This window comes from Drosophila teissieri, chromosome 2L (assembly GCF_016746235.2).
Source record: "Drosophila teissieri strain GT53w chromosome 2L, Prin_Dtei_1.1, whole genome shotgun sequence".
NCBI lineage: Eukaryota > Metazoa > Arthropoda > Insecta > Diptera > Drosophilidae > Drosophila > Drosophila teissieri.
Window position 1 is genome coordinate 2,888,241 of NC_053029.1, and position 14,806 is coordinate 2,903,046.

The 14,806-nt window shown below is 42.4% G+C and overlaps 4 protein-coding genes across 6 annotated transcripts; 2 read left to right on the forward strand and 2 right to left on the reverse strand.

Annotated features, from left to right (window-relative positions):
- Positions 1–291: 291 nt before the first annotated feature.
- Positions 292–1,397, reverse strand: LOC122611841 (phenoloxidase-activating factor 2-like). The gene is made up of 2 exons (XM_043785188.1): positions 1,171–1,397; positions 292–1,113 (listed from the first exon to the last, which is right to left on the reverse strand). The coding sequence occupies exons 1-2, from the start codon at positions 1,360–1,362 to the stop codon at positions 292–294; spliced, it is 1,014 nt and encodes a 337-aa protein (XP_043641123.1). The 5' UTR covers positions 1,363–1,397.
- A 399-nt stretch (positions 1,398–1,796) lies between these two features.
- Positions 1,797–2,997, forward strand: LOC122626369 (glycoprotein-N-acetylgalactosamine 3-beta-galactosyltransferase 1-like). The gene is made up of 2 exons (XM_043806611.1): positions 1,797–2,709; positions 2,764–2,997. The coding sequence occupies exons 1-2, from the start codon at positions 1,891–1,893 to the stop codon at positions 2,977–2,979; spliced, it is 1,035 nt and encodes a 344-aa protein (XP_043662546.1). The 5' UTR covers positions 1,797–1,890; the 3' UTR covers positions 2,980–2,997.
- A 207-nt stretch (positions 2,998–3,204) lies between these two features.
- On the reverse strand, positions 3,205–10,261 carry LOC122622627 (ankyrin repeat domain-containing protein 29-like). Of its 3 annotated transcripts, none has more exons than XM_043801237.1 (5): positions 10,125–10,261; positions 7,341–7,700; positions 6,152–6,262; positions 4,564–4,860; positions 3,205–4,505 (listed from the first exon to the last, which is right to left on the reverse strand). In XM_043801237.1, exons 2-5 carry the CDS (start codon positions 7,350–7,352, stop codon positions 3,960–3,962), a joined length of 966 nt encoding a protein of 321 aa, XP_043657172.1. In that variant the 5' UTR covers positions 7,353–7,700; positions 10,125–10,261; the 3' UTR covers positions 3,205–3,959. The 3 variants fall into 3 exon arrangements, with proteins under 3 accessions (XP_043657172.1, XP_043657154.1, XP_043657163.1); XM_043801219.1 differs by lacking the exon at positions 10,125–10,261 and adding an exon at positions 9,408–9,538; XM_043801228.1 differs by lacking the exon at positions 10,125–10,261 and having other exon boundaries at positions 7,341–7,859.
- A 321-nt stretch (positions 10,262–10,582) lies between these two features.
- LOC122624916 (40S ribosomal protein S21) lies at positions 10,583–11,212 on the forward strand. Its single transcript, XM_043804693.1, has 4 exons — positions 10,583–10,682; positions 10,754–10,812; positions 10,884–11,075; positions 11,137–11,212. The coding sequence occupies exons 2-4, from the start codon at positions 10,763–10,765 to the stop codon at positions 11,144–11,146; spliced, it is 252 nt and encodes an 83-aa protein (XP_043660628.1). The 5' UTR covers positions 10,583–10,682; positions 10,754–10,762; the 3' UTR covers positions 11,147–11,212.
- Positions 11,213–14,806: the final 3,594 nt, after the last annotated feature.

Below are 14,806 nucleotides of genomic sequence, written 5' to 3' on the forward strand. Positions count from 1 at the left end.
ATGATAAGTATATATGTATATATTTGATGTAATTTATGTTCAACTAAACTTATTCAATGGAATAGTAATATTGAATTGGCGTGATGTGTATAACTTGCTCGTACTAAAAGCTCTTGTGGGATTAGCCAACTTTTAAGATGCGATTAAATGTGTGTTTTTCTTATAATCTATAAGAGATTACTGCATATATACATTGTATACATTTTAATCTTGTAATGAGAGTGAAGATGATTGAACTTTATTTTGAAAACATTTAAATACAAGAGAATGAAGTGCTGACATGATAGAAAGCTAAATTAGCACGCTAAGCACTTGCTCCAGGTGCGGATTGATCCACTCCCTGAACCTGGACACCTGGGTGAAGGTGCCGGGCACATTTCTCTGGCCGCATCCAATGCCGAAGCTTACGATGCCCGCCTGCTCGTAGCGCTTGGGATTCCCTCCCAGGGAGCAGAAGAGGGCGGATCCTCCGAACTGGAGGCAGACATCTCTGCCCTGCTCTCCGCCGGCACACATCAAGCTGGGGGGCAACTGATAGTCCGAACCCAGTCTGGTTTTCCTCAGCTGGCTCTGGCATTTCGAATCATCGACTACGGGCAAGTCCACCTTCCGTTGGATGGGTTGAACGTCAGTGTCGGTTAAGGATCTCACACCCCAACCGGCGACCGTGCAGATCCTTTGCGCGAAACTCGTTTCCGGAATGGGTAAGGATATGGTCTGGACTTTGGCGCCCAACTCGAATGGCGAATCCAAGAAGAGTAGTGCCAAGTTGTTGGCTCCGCTGCTGTAGTTAAATGCCTCATGCTGCAGGATCCTGATCACTTGGCGATCCAGCGGTGGAGCTACTTTCTCACTGGAGGACAGATCCCAAGCGCCAGCTCTCACCGTGATGTCAGGGGGGGAGAAACGCACGAGGATGTGGGCAGCGGTTAGCACCAGACCCGGGGTAATCAGAGATCCTCCTCCAAAATAAAAGTCCTTGCCGAACAATGCCATCACCCAGGGAAATTGATTCGGCTTGCTTCGGTCATCATAAACCCTGGTGTTTTCCTCTAGACCATTTGGACTACTCGTGTCCACTGGATGTTGTGCAGGACTTTTACTCATGCCGATCTTTGAAACAGGTTGGTAAAAATATTTAAATATATACATAATATATTATAAACCTACCACATTGGACTTTTCGCAGCACACTTCTGCGTCGGTGCAATTAATGGTGGAACTGAAGTCGAAGAAAGGCTCCTCCTCGCGACAATTTTCCCTGGAAACACACAGATTGGAACTCGGGCACATGTGAGTGGCACGGCTGGACAGGATGAAACCCTCGAAAATGAGCAAAGCGAAGGCCCAGAACTGCGACATCTTTTCCCAACGGAGCAGTTTCTCATACTGCCCGCTCTGGTACTTGGCATCAGCTCGTTTTATAGAGATAAGATGAAGCAATTATACATATTAGAATAATAGATTAAAATATTTTGTGTATATACTGATAAAGCTGGGAATTCCACTTCTTAGAAAATATTAGCATATTTATATTCAAAAAATTGTAGGTGCCTTCAACATTATCATTTCCATCGATGGAATCTTTAAGCTGAGCCACGTTTGAGAAGATTTGAAAATATTTGGGTAGCTGATATGAACAATTATGAGCAAATGGTGACAACAATACATTTGATACATACATTTAATACATCAGCTTTTGATTCTTGGATAGTTATGAAACTACATCATATAGTATGTAAATGAAATACTCGTATTTAAATTAATTTCTGCAAAAGAGCTGACTTGCTGTGAATTTTTAAGAGCTGGGCGTAACGAAAAGGTGTGACGGTGAAAAATAGATATATATTATATGGACCCAGAGAACGAGTAGTAGTAGTAACGGCGAAAATGGAGCGGAAGGAGTGTGTTTTTCTGGATCGCAACAATCATTCCCAGCTGGTTACAACGACGCCATCAACCTCTCGCCCGGTGCTTTTCCTGCTCCTGGGCATCGGGATTGGCTATCTAATCACCCAGGTGCTTGTGTGGCCAATAATGCATCTCAAATCGCACACGAATCGCACGGCAAGATCAACTCCACTGGACATCGATTTGACCGGAGAGGTGCGAGTCTTGTGCTTTGTCTACACCAAGCCCAGTAATCACAAGACGCAGGCCAAAGCCGTTTGGGAAACTTGGGGCAGGAGGTGCAACAAGCTGATCTTCTTTAGCAGCCGCACTGATGCCAATCTGTCGGGAACTGTGGCCCTGCCCGTGAGTCCCAACTACCGGGAATCGTGGCTGAAAACGAAGATGGCCCTGAAGTACCTGCATGAGCACCACCTCAACGAAGCCGATTGGTTCCTGGAGGCCGACGACGAGACCTATGTGGTGATGGAGAACCTGCGATACATGCTCTATCCCTACAGTCCACAGTTGGCCATCTACTTCGGCTCACCGGGCACTGTGATGAGTCGTGCTGCACTGCGTCGCCTGGTCCAGCTAGCTCTGCCCAATCCTGCCAAGTGCGAGCCAAAGGATGCGGGTGCCACCGCCGGAAAGCTGAGGGAGTGCCTCGAGAATGTGAATGTGCGGGCGGGCAACACCTACGACTCCAAGGGTCGCAGGCGCATGCACCTCATCGAACCGCAGGCCAGATCCAATCTGTTTCTGCGCTATGACCCCAACTCCTGGTTTTGGAAGTTTCTCGTCTACAGAACGCAAGATGTAAGTAGCTTAAAGTAGTTATACATTATAATACCAATAATGCATTTATTCCAGGGAATTTTCGCTTGGTCCAAGTATGCGGTTTCTTTTCATTACGTTCATCATCACTATATACACTGTTTCGAGTATATGATCTATAGACTAAGGAGTTTTGGGCGAAAACAGATTGAAGAATCACTGCCAGCTAAGTTTTATACCGTCGAAGAGAAGGTGCCAGGAGCACAACCTATGGATGCTGAGCAAGAAGTTCCAGCTGACTACGCTTATTAGGAGATTATGCTTCTTTTTTAACATTATAATAAAGCAAAATCCAAGTTTTAAATTCGTACCTACAATAGTTTTACTAAATAAAAATAGTTCTGACATAGAAATCTTTACAGCCAAGTTGTAAACTTTCAAGGGAGCACCAAAGTTGCAAGATAAAATAATCTTCAACAAAAAAGATTTTGAATACCCACTTGATGAAAATAAAACACTCAGCTAATCGTGTGTCAATTTATTAAACTTGCAAAATTGTGGACTATACTTAGGTATTAATAAAGTAAGAAATTAATTAATTCTCGTACCTACTTTACAAGGAAACAAGCAGAAAACCATCTGTGGTAACTAATTGCTAATTTAAGGACAAAAAGGCGTTTTAACTTAAAGCACTCGTCAACAATTGCTTAGGGTGGTAGAGTAGGTCTATAAGTAGCATTAGGTTCATTTAAATATAGGTATATATACTTTATATATATATATATATATATATATGGTTATGTACAGGGGAGAGTGTAACGTTCTCTTTGCGGGTCCATGTTAACATCTTTATAGTAATTGTTATCTTTAACGTTATCGTTATTGTTATGGTTAGTGTTAAATTCAAAATACAAGCTCCAAGTGGTTTTAATATGAATGATACGGCTTATCTAATAAATAGTTTGGTTTCCTTGGGGGAGGCCATTAAGTTGATTTTGGACGTGTTCTTACTAGTGGTTTTTCCATCTTTTGGTTAATTTTTTAAGTGCGGAAGTGAGTGCCTCACTGAGCAATTCAAGTTGCGGGGTACTTCGAATTTAGCATACCCCGCATTCACCTGGCTTCCAATTCGACTCCAAATGGTGCTGTGGCTTCCATACAATCTGAATCCCTCCCATTCCTCTGGCCAAACACTTTCTTCAGCATCTTGTGGCTGTTTGGAACATAAGGGTATTGTGCATAAAGGTACTTTGGAGGCGTGGTCTCGCAAATGCTATCATGCTATAATGCCCTTACGCCGACATGGTCTTGACCGTGGACGACACTCCGGACGTGACCATCGCCTTGGCGCTGCGCGCCACCATCGTCCGGATGCGTTCCTGGAGATAATCACAGATGGAGGTGTACTTCTGCTGGTGCGCCAGCTGCAGGGCCGTCAGACCGTCCTGGTTCTTCAGCAGGACATCGCTGCCGGCGGCCACCAGCTGCTTGCAGACGGTCATGTGGCCGAACATGGCGGCCGCATGCAGTGCGGACTCTCCGTTGGGCAGCTGGCCGAGATTGGGGCGGTATTTGAGCAGCACGGTGATGACGGCGGCGTGGCCCTTGTGCGCCGCCTTGAAGAGGGGCGTGGCGCCGTCGCAGCGCACGGTGTCCACATTGGCGCCATTCTGCAGCAGCACCTTGCAGATGTGATCCTGGCCCATCTGGGCGGCTATCCAAAGGGGCGTGGCGCCGTCTATCCGCTTGATATCGATCTCGGCACCAGCCTGTATCAGCAGCGCCAGAACTGTGCGATGGCCATTCTGGGCGGAGATAAAAACCGGCGTGGCTCGATCCTGCCGAGAAATCGGTCCCCCGTTAGAATATTTCTCGAGCGGATCGCGGAGTACTCACCTTCATGTGCGCATTCACGTTCGCTCCGCAGTCCAGCAGCTCGCGAACGATCTTCACGTGGCCGCCCTGGCAGGCCACAAAAAGGGGCGTGCCGCCATCCGCGGAGGGCGTGTCCACGCTGGCGCCCGCCTTGATCAGGATCTTCACCACGTCCAGGTGACCGCCTTGGGCGGCAAAGAAAAGGGGCGTGGTGCCCGTGAGACGACGCGAGTTCGGATCGGCTCCCTGATCGAGCAGCTCCATCACGCAGTAGGTGTGACCTCCGGCAGCAGCCAAAATCAGCGGGGTGGTGCCATCCTGGAAATAAGATCATCAATATGAAAGTAATCTATACAGGTTTCAAAATAATAATCATGGTTGTAAAGATATGTCTTGACTGATGTGCACTTGACCTGTACAAGATACATAAGTATATTCTACTCAAGCACGCCTATGGATCATAGATTGCTCTTTCATTAAATCTACAGAAAAGTTATTGGGTCAGCTAGTTTAAAATGCTACAATTAGTCACAGTAGGTACCAATAAATTAACAACAAGAATTAAGGCGCAATCAAGGCCATAAAATCGTTATTTATATGATAAAACAAATTCCCAATCGAATTACGTTTAAGCTAACACTCGTCTGACATCACAAATTCGCCACTTACGTGTGTTTCAACCACAAAGCGATAAATTGTTTAATTGTCTAATTGGCCATCAAATGATTTGAATAGCAAATTGCGATTAGTTTCACCAAGTCAACGCTTAATCGCATCGTGCGGATTTGCATGCAACTCGGACTCGTCAAAAGCCAAACAGAGGAAAAACAACAGCAGGGGAAATTGAGGCATGTCCCAGAGGGAAAACCGCGCCACAACTTGCAAATCGCTCTCGATACACTCGGTCTGCATCCGAATGGGGGAGTCACGTAGTGCCCACCCCAACCGCGGTCTCTTGCAGACCAACTGGCATTATACTTTATATATAGAAATAAATATATATATATAGAAACACAATGGCACACTGCCCCCGCAGCCCACTTTCCTTTCAGTTGGACTTGAGTCCATGCTTCGCTGAGTGGCCAGCGAAATTTAATTTCAATTTTTATACACTAACAAAGAGCACTACTCAATGGTCAGTGTCCAGAAATAACAGGTGGAAATATCACTAGCTATCAACAAAATCTTTAAAATATAATACTTAGGAATAAAATTCCGTTACTTTAATTACCTATTTTCCCCAAACTTAAATACTCTGTTTATTTTCGATTGCCAGAGTATCAAAACGCCGTCTGTTTCCATTTGAAAACTCAAAGATTATGGCTTTTGTTTCAGTGGCATGTAACTTTGCTGCATTTTTCGTTTTCTTTGCTAATTGGTGCGTACCAACTTAGCAACGACGTGTTAACTGATGTTTACCTGGTTAAGGCTTTAAAAAAATGCTTTGTTTTTGGCAACAATTTCGTAATAATTCACTGACAGCACTTTGAAGTCGCATGTGTCATGCATTGCCGATTGCATGTGCAAAACTCAAGTGCATTTAACCGAGTTTATATAACCAAAGTCATGTAATCTGTGTTAACTGATTTAAATGCTGTTTATAACTTACCTCGTCCTTGCAGTCCACGTGCACCTTGCCGCTGTCCAGGACGCGAAGAAGGGCCACCTCATCTCCCCTCATGGCTGCCATGTGCAGTTGCACATCCGAGGGCGTCTCCTTCTGTTGCCACCAAAATTAAATCAAATCAAATCAATTATCAACTAGCCCTGCAGCAGCTGTCGAATTAGAGAGATATTCGAGGCAATGATACCCGTGCCCCTGGCTTCCTGGCCAAAGTTCCCACTTCATAGCTTCCCCATTTGGGGCGCCACGTGGGGAAATTACTCTTCCTGTGTGCAGTAATTAGGGTCAGAGCAGTGACTGCAAATAAAAGTTATTTCGCAGCGAATGTCGTGCCGCATTGAATGCATTTTTCCCGAAACGAAACCCAACCCTCAGATGGGCAGGGTTAAACAATGAAATGCAATTTCTGACTGCAGAGGGCGGCTTACGGGTGGTATGAGTAATATTAATGTGTCCATGTTCAAGTATGCTGCATTTATGTTTTTGAAAACCCGAACGCGGGTTAACTGGCTTGTAAATTTCATTAGAGCTTAAGGAGGAAATGCAATGCATATTTTTTCCAGCAAAATGTGGTTGAAATGTCAACACTGCGTTAATGAAGCGAATTAAGTGGCCCAGATGTGCACGTGTGTGTGTGTTTGTCTTGGTGTTTGCTTTTTAGCCAGGTTTCTGTCATTGATGAAGTGGTCTTAAGCACCTGTTGAAAGGCAACGACAAGTGAAAACCCTCGCATGATAATGATAATGACGTGACTCAAGTTGCCACGTTGCGAGGGGAACAATGCAAATGCTGCTGCACTTTGAAGTGACATAATGACAATGAAGACGGTGATGCCATCGTGATAATCACGTTCCCGATGATGACGACCAAGATTTGCATATTTGCGAGTAGCAGCAGGTGAGAAACACTTTTAAAGCTTCAGACATAATCTGGGCATAAAGATCGGATTTCAAACCATTGAACTCTTTCAATTTTCTCAATAAAAATCTAAGCTTATGTCTTATAAAGTTCTAAGTGTCTTTAAATCATAGTTGTAGTTGCCAAAGCTATTAAAATATATCATACATATAAAAAGTGCTCGTTTATTTAGTTTTCCCCATTAAAAGAGCCATCAAACTCGATCCGGTTGAGTCAATTAAGTGGTATATAGGTCAATACTTGAGCATTTACTCACCTTAAGCGACATGGCTGCGGCTCCAAGCTCTCTCGGCCTCTGGATCCCCGTCTGTTTGGTCTATTTTGTGGCTCTAGAAGCGATTGCACCTGCTTACAAGCCCGTTTCCATTGACCGATTTTCCGAACTGTAACGCTGCTGCACCTCCGCCAGCAGCAACAACAACGACTTCTGGCCAACTATATAGCTGTATGCTATATAGCAACGAGATCGGCTGGCAAGTGGCACCAACTCAAATCAGAGGAGAACCATCAGCCGCACCAACAAGAGCGGACAACTTCAGATGCGGCATCATTGTCCAAGTGCGATTCCCAGTTCCAAGTTTAATTCCAAGCGACCAGTTCCCAAAACCCAAGAGCACTGCAAATTGTAAAGGGGAAAAGGCACGGGCCACATTAAAATTAAGTTGCTGCGGATATAACAGGTTTTCGTTCTCCAGAGTTTAGAATTATAGTGCCGAAATGCTAGGAGAAAGAAAAGTTGTAAACTCATTGGGAGGAGTTTCGCGAAAAAGGCTGCAAATTCTATGCTCTGGTGAAAGGTGAAACTTTAAATTAGCCGCGTTCCTTCTGGCGTTTCTGTTTAAATTGTTCTTTAAGATCACAATAAACGTAGCTATAAATTTAGTTCTTTAAAATCACAATACTCATACCTATAAATTTTCCTGCCAGTACGAACAACAATATACGCATTTAGCTGAACGCAGCAAGACCAATTTAATAATTCATTGAGGGCCAAATTGAATTTCCCGCAATCGATAAGGCTCCCTTTAAGCAGAATGCCTTTAAAAGGGCCATAAAAACTCAGTGTTTGAAGAGGTTCCCTATATTTCACATGAGTGCTATTAATTTTATAAGGCCTCACAACTTTTCCCCCCTTTAATGGATTCCCTTTTCTTGTAAGTAAAGACTTTGTATAGGATTTTGCAACTCATGCGATTTCCCCTGTTGCAACAGCACAACAATTATTAATTTTTTTGCATGCCGTAATTTCTCCGTTGTTAATAGGAACTCCCCTTGGAAATTGACAGGCGGCATCTCAGATCGGAGCTGACTTGGCTCAATCAGCACGCAACAAGCCAGTCACAAAGTGAAGCATTTTCATTTTCATATTCATTTTCTTTTCTTTTTCTTGGCTCTTACTTTGTGGGCACATTGCTTTATTAATTGCATTTTATGCAGCCGCACTTTTTTTATGATTTTCTGATTTTCTTCTGTGCTTCTTGCCTTTTTTTTATGAGCATCATGGTGATGTTTCCCTTGTGCCTTTCAACTTTTGACCTAGAAAGTGTTTTAGTTTTTCGGACTTTCCTCATGCGGCTTTTCATCATCATCGTCTTCTTGGGCAGGCGGCACGCAATGTGTGCTGCTGACATCATGAGTTCAGAGTTTTCTTTGCTGACTACGACTACTTAATTGCCCTATTCACATAATTTTCGGAGGGGTTTCCATTTGGGATTATATCCCAAAATTCCGTTAAGAACGGCTTATATGTATAAAAGGTATAGACCCGTAACATCTTAGCACCTTTTAAACCCTAAGGTGCTTTAAAAAGTCATTAAAAATGAATTTAAATTACAAATGCTGATGTGTAAAATCAGCAGTAAGTTTCTTACCAACTACGTAGGCTAAGTATAGATAAGCCAGCAAACTGATATAATATCTGTAATATGCGATACCTCTTATGGTACTGAGTAATATCTACTGATTAGATTGTTTTGGCAGCCACTTGTTATTTACTCGAATTTAATGATCAATAGGTTTTTTAGAGACTGGGCACTATGGGTGGACTTTAACATAATTTATCTAATGTGCTTTGTAAGCACCTTGATTAGTTTCACTTTCATTTCGTTTCATTTACTATTTTGCCACTTTATTATGGGTCTCGGGATCTTTGCTGCCTTGTATAGGTGCTTATAAATAGCATCTCACGTTATCATGATCTCATTTCATTTTTATCTTTTTGCTCTCGACTGAACTGGGCTGCTCGCAAACACATTATGCAAAAATATCATAATTTGCACACAGAAAAGGTCAACGGGCAGGCCAACCACTTGTGAAATCTCACCTCAAGAAGTTTCAGGCCCAAACACACAACAAACACAACTAAAAACTAACAACAATAAGGCAAAAGTCACGCCGTTTGGGATTTTTGAAATCAACCGACGCGAAGTGAACCGATTGCTTCAAAAGTTGGCGAGCAACTGAGAGAGCTAAATACGAAATCCGAAATCAGAAGTGAGACGCAGCTTTTTCTGCTCTTACCCTGTAATCGCTGTCTATATGGAGTGATGGAATCAGAGTACTCTGAGCGGAAGAACTGGTTTGTGTGAGTAACAAAATGGTTAGTAAATATAAAAGTATCTTTTTCAGTAACTTAAGGTTTCTGTATCTTAACCCCTAGCAAATTGTTGATTTATTCTGCCCGCATTGAGGGGTATTTAGAAGTCGATATCTTTTCTAAACTGACTGGCGATCGCTTTGTGGCAAGTGCGGCATGGGCATGGAATCCAAGTCCATTGAGACTGACCCCAGAAGTTGAAAGTTCATTGAGTGAGCGACGCCTATAAATAGGCAACGTGGACTGTAAATTCCGCGACATGGCGCGCGATGAAAACAATGCCGACCAGCCGCACACACACGCGAAGTGGCAATAAAAGTCAGGGGGGGCTAACGGAATCCGCATCCATTGACGAAAATCGCTGCTGACATCGAGCGAGGTCAAAGGGTAGTCCCACCCAGCAAAGGCGAATCCCTGGCTGATTGTTGCAAAATCAATACTCACATGCTGAATTAGTAAGTCGGTGCAGTTAGGAGCTTGCGAATAATATATTGGGGCACTCTAATGGGAGCCATTTACTTTATGCGCCCCTAAATATGCAATAGAATTTTCCCGACGCGAAATCTGCAGCCTTCGCTTAGGCCTTCGAAAGTGTGACCAGTTGCTGCGTGCTGGAATATGTATCTAATTTTTAATTCATCACAGTTTGGTATTCTCCGCTTAGGCGGGAAAATAAATACCAAGCGATGGGGAATAAATTAGTTTAAAACTATTTTTATGTTACTAACAAGACTCCTTTTTATTATCAAATATATTTTGTTGCAGAGTAAAAATTATACCTTACTTATTAATCGAATGAGAAGGGAAATATTTTATAAAATTTATATTTAAAAAAATACCAAGTAATTGGCAAGCTGGTCACCCCAAAGAAAAGTACGCAAAACTTCCGGCAGGGGGCGCCACGCGCAGCGCAGCCAACTTCACGTCCAACTGTCATTTCTTTCTCTTTTTCGCCTTCACCGACGAGTTGCGGTCGCTAGATTTGTAAATTTCTACAAAAAAGTGAGTAAACCAGCACTGGCCACTACTAAAACTTGATAAAAAGCAAACTAATTGTGTCCTTAATCTTTCAGCCCAATAAAATGGAGAACGACGCCGGTGAGAATGTTGATCTGTACGTGCCCCGCAAGTGGTAAGTAAAACACGTGTTCCCCGCGCAATTCGCCGAATGGATTACTGACCAACTGATACCCTTTCCTGCAGCTCGGCGTCCAACAGGATCATCCATGCCAAGGACCACGCCTCCGTGCAGCTGAGCATCGTTGATGTGGACCCCGAGACCGGTCGCCAGACCGACGGTTCCAAGACCTACGCCATCTGCGGCGAGATCCGTCGCATGGGCGAGTCCGACGACTGCATTGTGCGTCTGGCCAAGAAGGACGGCATCATTACCAAGTGAGTTTGAGCTACAGTTCCTGGAATGGACATTCAGTAATCGCCTCTCTTCCCTTTGCAGGAACTTCTAAGCGTGGCGTACCCATACCTAGATTTTGATTTGGTAATAAAGCGATTTCCCTTTGTAATTTAACGTATAACGTTTGCAATTGTGTTATTTACTTCTGGCGTAAACAATGGAATCAATTTTCGGTGGCAGTTCAAACCAGGATTAAGAAATACTTTATGTGCTGTTTTCCATTGGGAATTTTTAGGAGTTTACAATTGTGCATACACGCACAAAGTAATTTGCTGTTTGGATAATTTCGTCTATGCTATAATAGCATTAAAACTTAAGTATTGCAGCTGGATCGAAAAACCAAGGCATATTTTATAAAGGCTAATCAATTACTGTTTATTTACCAAAAATAAAATACTATTGGTAGAAATGCTTAATATCAGCTGCAAGAGAAGTTATATGTTTTTGATTGTTATCCAATATAAATATGCAATGTTTAATTGTGGTTTCGCAAAAAGTATAAACAAATTTTGAAACTTTTGCTGCATAGTATGACCGTTGAACGAAACAAATAATTCCGATTTTGTGGATGCGAATTTTCAAGAAAGCGATGCAATCGATAGTGCGATCGTTGCTTGGCCACCTCTAGTTCGGCAAACGTGGCCACACTGCAAGTCCAGAGCTCGAATGATTTTCATCGCGTCGCGAAACGAAAAAAACAGATATATATTCAATTTGCGAAGCATAACAACCATTTTCCCATTCCTGGGGGCCAAAAGTGACGGTGCTGTAGTAGTTGTAGTAGTTTAGGACACAAGCAGTCGGACACAGCAGTCGAGAACAACAAGACGATAACGGAATCCAATTGGAAACGGGAACTGCGCGTCCTTTAAAATATGTGACAAAGAACAACAAAGAGCAAACAAATTGTTTAGCAACTTGCCCAATTTCAAGTATATTTATGTGATGCAATAGCATAACCACTTTCCCATAGAAGCCACAGCAATCTGAACAGTATTAGGCGAACTTCGTAACTCGCATATTTCCGCAAACAGTACATGGTGAGTAGTTGCCTTCTTTACGAAGTATTACGTACATATGTACAAATGTATGTACATTGATGTGCACCCCAAACAAAAGCATAATAATCCCCTTACTTTTCGCTGAGTTTTCAATTCCCGCATTGTCGCGTGCTGAATTCCTGACTCACTAACGAGCGATTCCAGGTGCACGGTCCTCGGTGATAATCATCAGCACCAAATAGGTGAAAAAAATATATTTCTAATTACACTATCTATAGAATGTGGCGCTTAGAAGTGATTTTCGCAATTGTCATTGATTACTTTTATGTTGTTTCTGATATAAGTCTGATATAAGCCTCATAAAATTAAATATATTACAATATGTATCGTTGCCAAAAACCAACCCTATAGCCGCCAATAACAATATACAATATAAATAAATAGGGGCGGGCAATTGCTTACATAAAACCTTGACATTTAGGTGTGCTGCTTTGCTCCACTGTGCGCCGCCCACTTTCCGCCCCAGTGCACTTGCACCCAAATTGCACTCAGTTTGCACCGGGCGCCTCTCTCCCTCTCCTTCCCCATCCCCTGCTCTTTGCCGCGCCATTCGCCATTAGTAACGGCTTTCAAACATTCAAACACACAGCAATGTGCGGCGACATGCACACACACACACAGATACAAAAGCCCACCTACATTCACCCGAATTTGTTTTTGTTGCCTGGGCGATCTCTTTGTTGTTATTGCTGCTCTCCCATATGATTTTTATCATATTTAGACACAGAAAAACGACGAAGAAGAAGGTGAACGTATCTACGTGTCCGCAAATAAATATCTTCTGTCTGTTTGCTTGCACTCAAAAGTTGATTGGCGAGTACAGGGAACCCTTGCTTTCAATGACAAACGGTCATTAGAGGACTGGTTCGTTCTGTATGACTAAGATTTAAGGCACTGAGTTCGTGGCACAAAACTTTCTGATAAATTTGTTGTGATATAAAATCAAAAGAACGATTAGCGCAATTTGGCTTTTAATGAAGTTTTCTCTTCCTACGAATCGGTAATGTGAAACATTCCAATAAACAAACCGCAGAGCGAAGGCTCTAGAGAATTCGTAGCGATATAATGTGTACCCAAAATTAAATATGCGATAAGCTGTGTTTAAGGTTTTGAAAAATATATTTTTATTTTTATTTGGAAGTTATTTTTTAATGAAGTTTTTTCTTCCTTTGAATCGTTATTGTTAAGCATTCCCATAAACAAACCGATTTCGCAGCGATAAAATGTGTACCCAAAATAAAATGTGCGATAAGCATTTGTTAAGGTTTTGAAAAATATCTTTTTATTGTTATTTTGTTTTTCGGTAAAATTGTGTATATTTCACTGTGTTTTCGTTTGAGATCTCCGTGTCGGTTCACTTCTCCAATCGACACGCAGTGCCGAAGCATTTCATTTAAAAGTGATTCAATCAGTTTAATTGATTGCACTCGTTGTGTGATCTTTTTAGGTATTTCCATGAATAAGTAAATATGTCAATGTTTTTGTTTACACTCATGATTTGTCTGCAACGCTCGCAATTTTCCCGGGTCAGCGCAAGCGGTCAAATTCTGCGCACTTCTTTTCCAATATATGTACATTAATTCGCTTACATTGATCACACGATTCGCATTTCCCAGTCGCGATGCCACGCGCTAGAAGGCAACCTTTTCAGGGAAGGGGCATCTGCCCCAGTAATGTAGGCATGTAGCTTCTGGGAATTTCAAATGCAAATGTATTCAGGTAATTCCGTATTTCGTATTCCGTATAAATGGAAGCGTCGCCTTTTGGGTGGGAAAAGCTAAGGAGACGCGGTAGGAATTCGGCTTGTTTGTAGGTTAACTTTTGAGCTAATTCATTAACCTTTTTCAAGGACTTTGGGGGGCTCAACCCCTTGGAAACTGCGTCTTGGGATTCTCAACCGTTAGATGCTAAATTTAATTCCGGAAAAATGGACTCAAAAGATTTGTACCACAGTTTGTTTCATAGGAATCGCCTTCAAGGCTCTCGAAAGGACATCAATGGATTCTTTACGTATCTTCAGTGCTACGATAGACCACTTTCTAAGCCATAAATTATACATATATACATAATTTGGTTATTACCACCCTCTTGTTTGTGCCCTGTTTAGCTTTCTTTTGCTTTCGAGCGGCCTTGTGGGTGACTTACTCTTGTTTTATTTTCCGATGGCTCAGCCTCTGGACTTGGGGCTTAAATATTCACTTGTGACACACATTTGGCAATCGAGTATATGGCTAACATCAGCGCTTCTCTTTCAGCTTACGCTTAGCACAACTTAGTGGGTCACAGTTTGCACTCATATTCCCCCCAAAATAGGGCTCCAAAAACCGTAGCGCTCAAATGGATACTTTGTAAGTACCTAGAAACAGGTGTTTGTTACCCCAAAAACCATTAAAAACGCATGACTTGTTTATTTTGTACGTAATCTGCATGGTAATGTTTTTTTTTATAGTAGTTTCGAGTTTTGCTCGCTGATTTATTACAGTTGTGGATAAACAATTATATAGATAATTGCAAAATCGATTGAGCTAAAATATTTATCTTTGCTACCCCGGAATAATGGCCGCGTCCATTCTAGGATTTGCGTAATATCTGAAATAATAATGCAATTACGGCAAGCATTAAAAAATCGTTGGTCATTATAGAATTTTAGT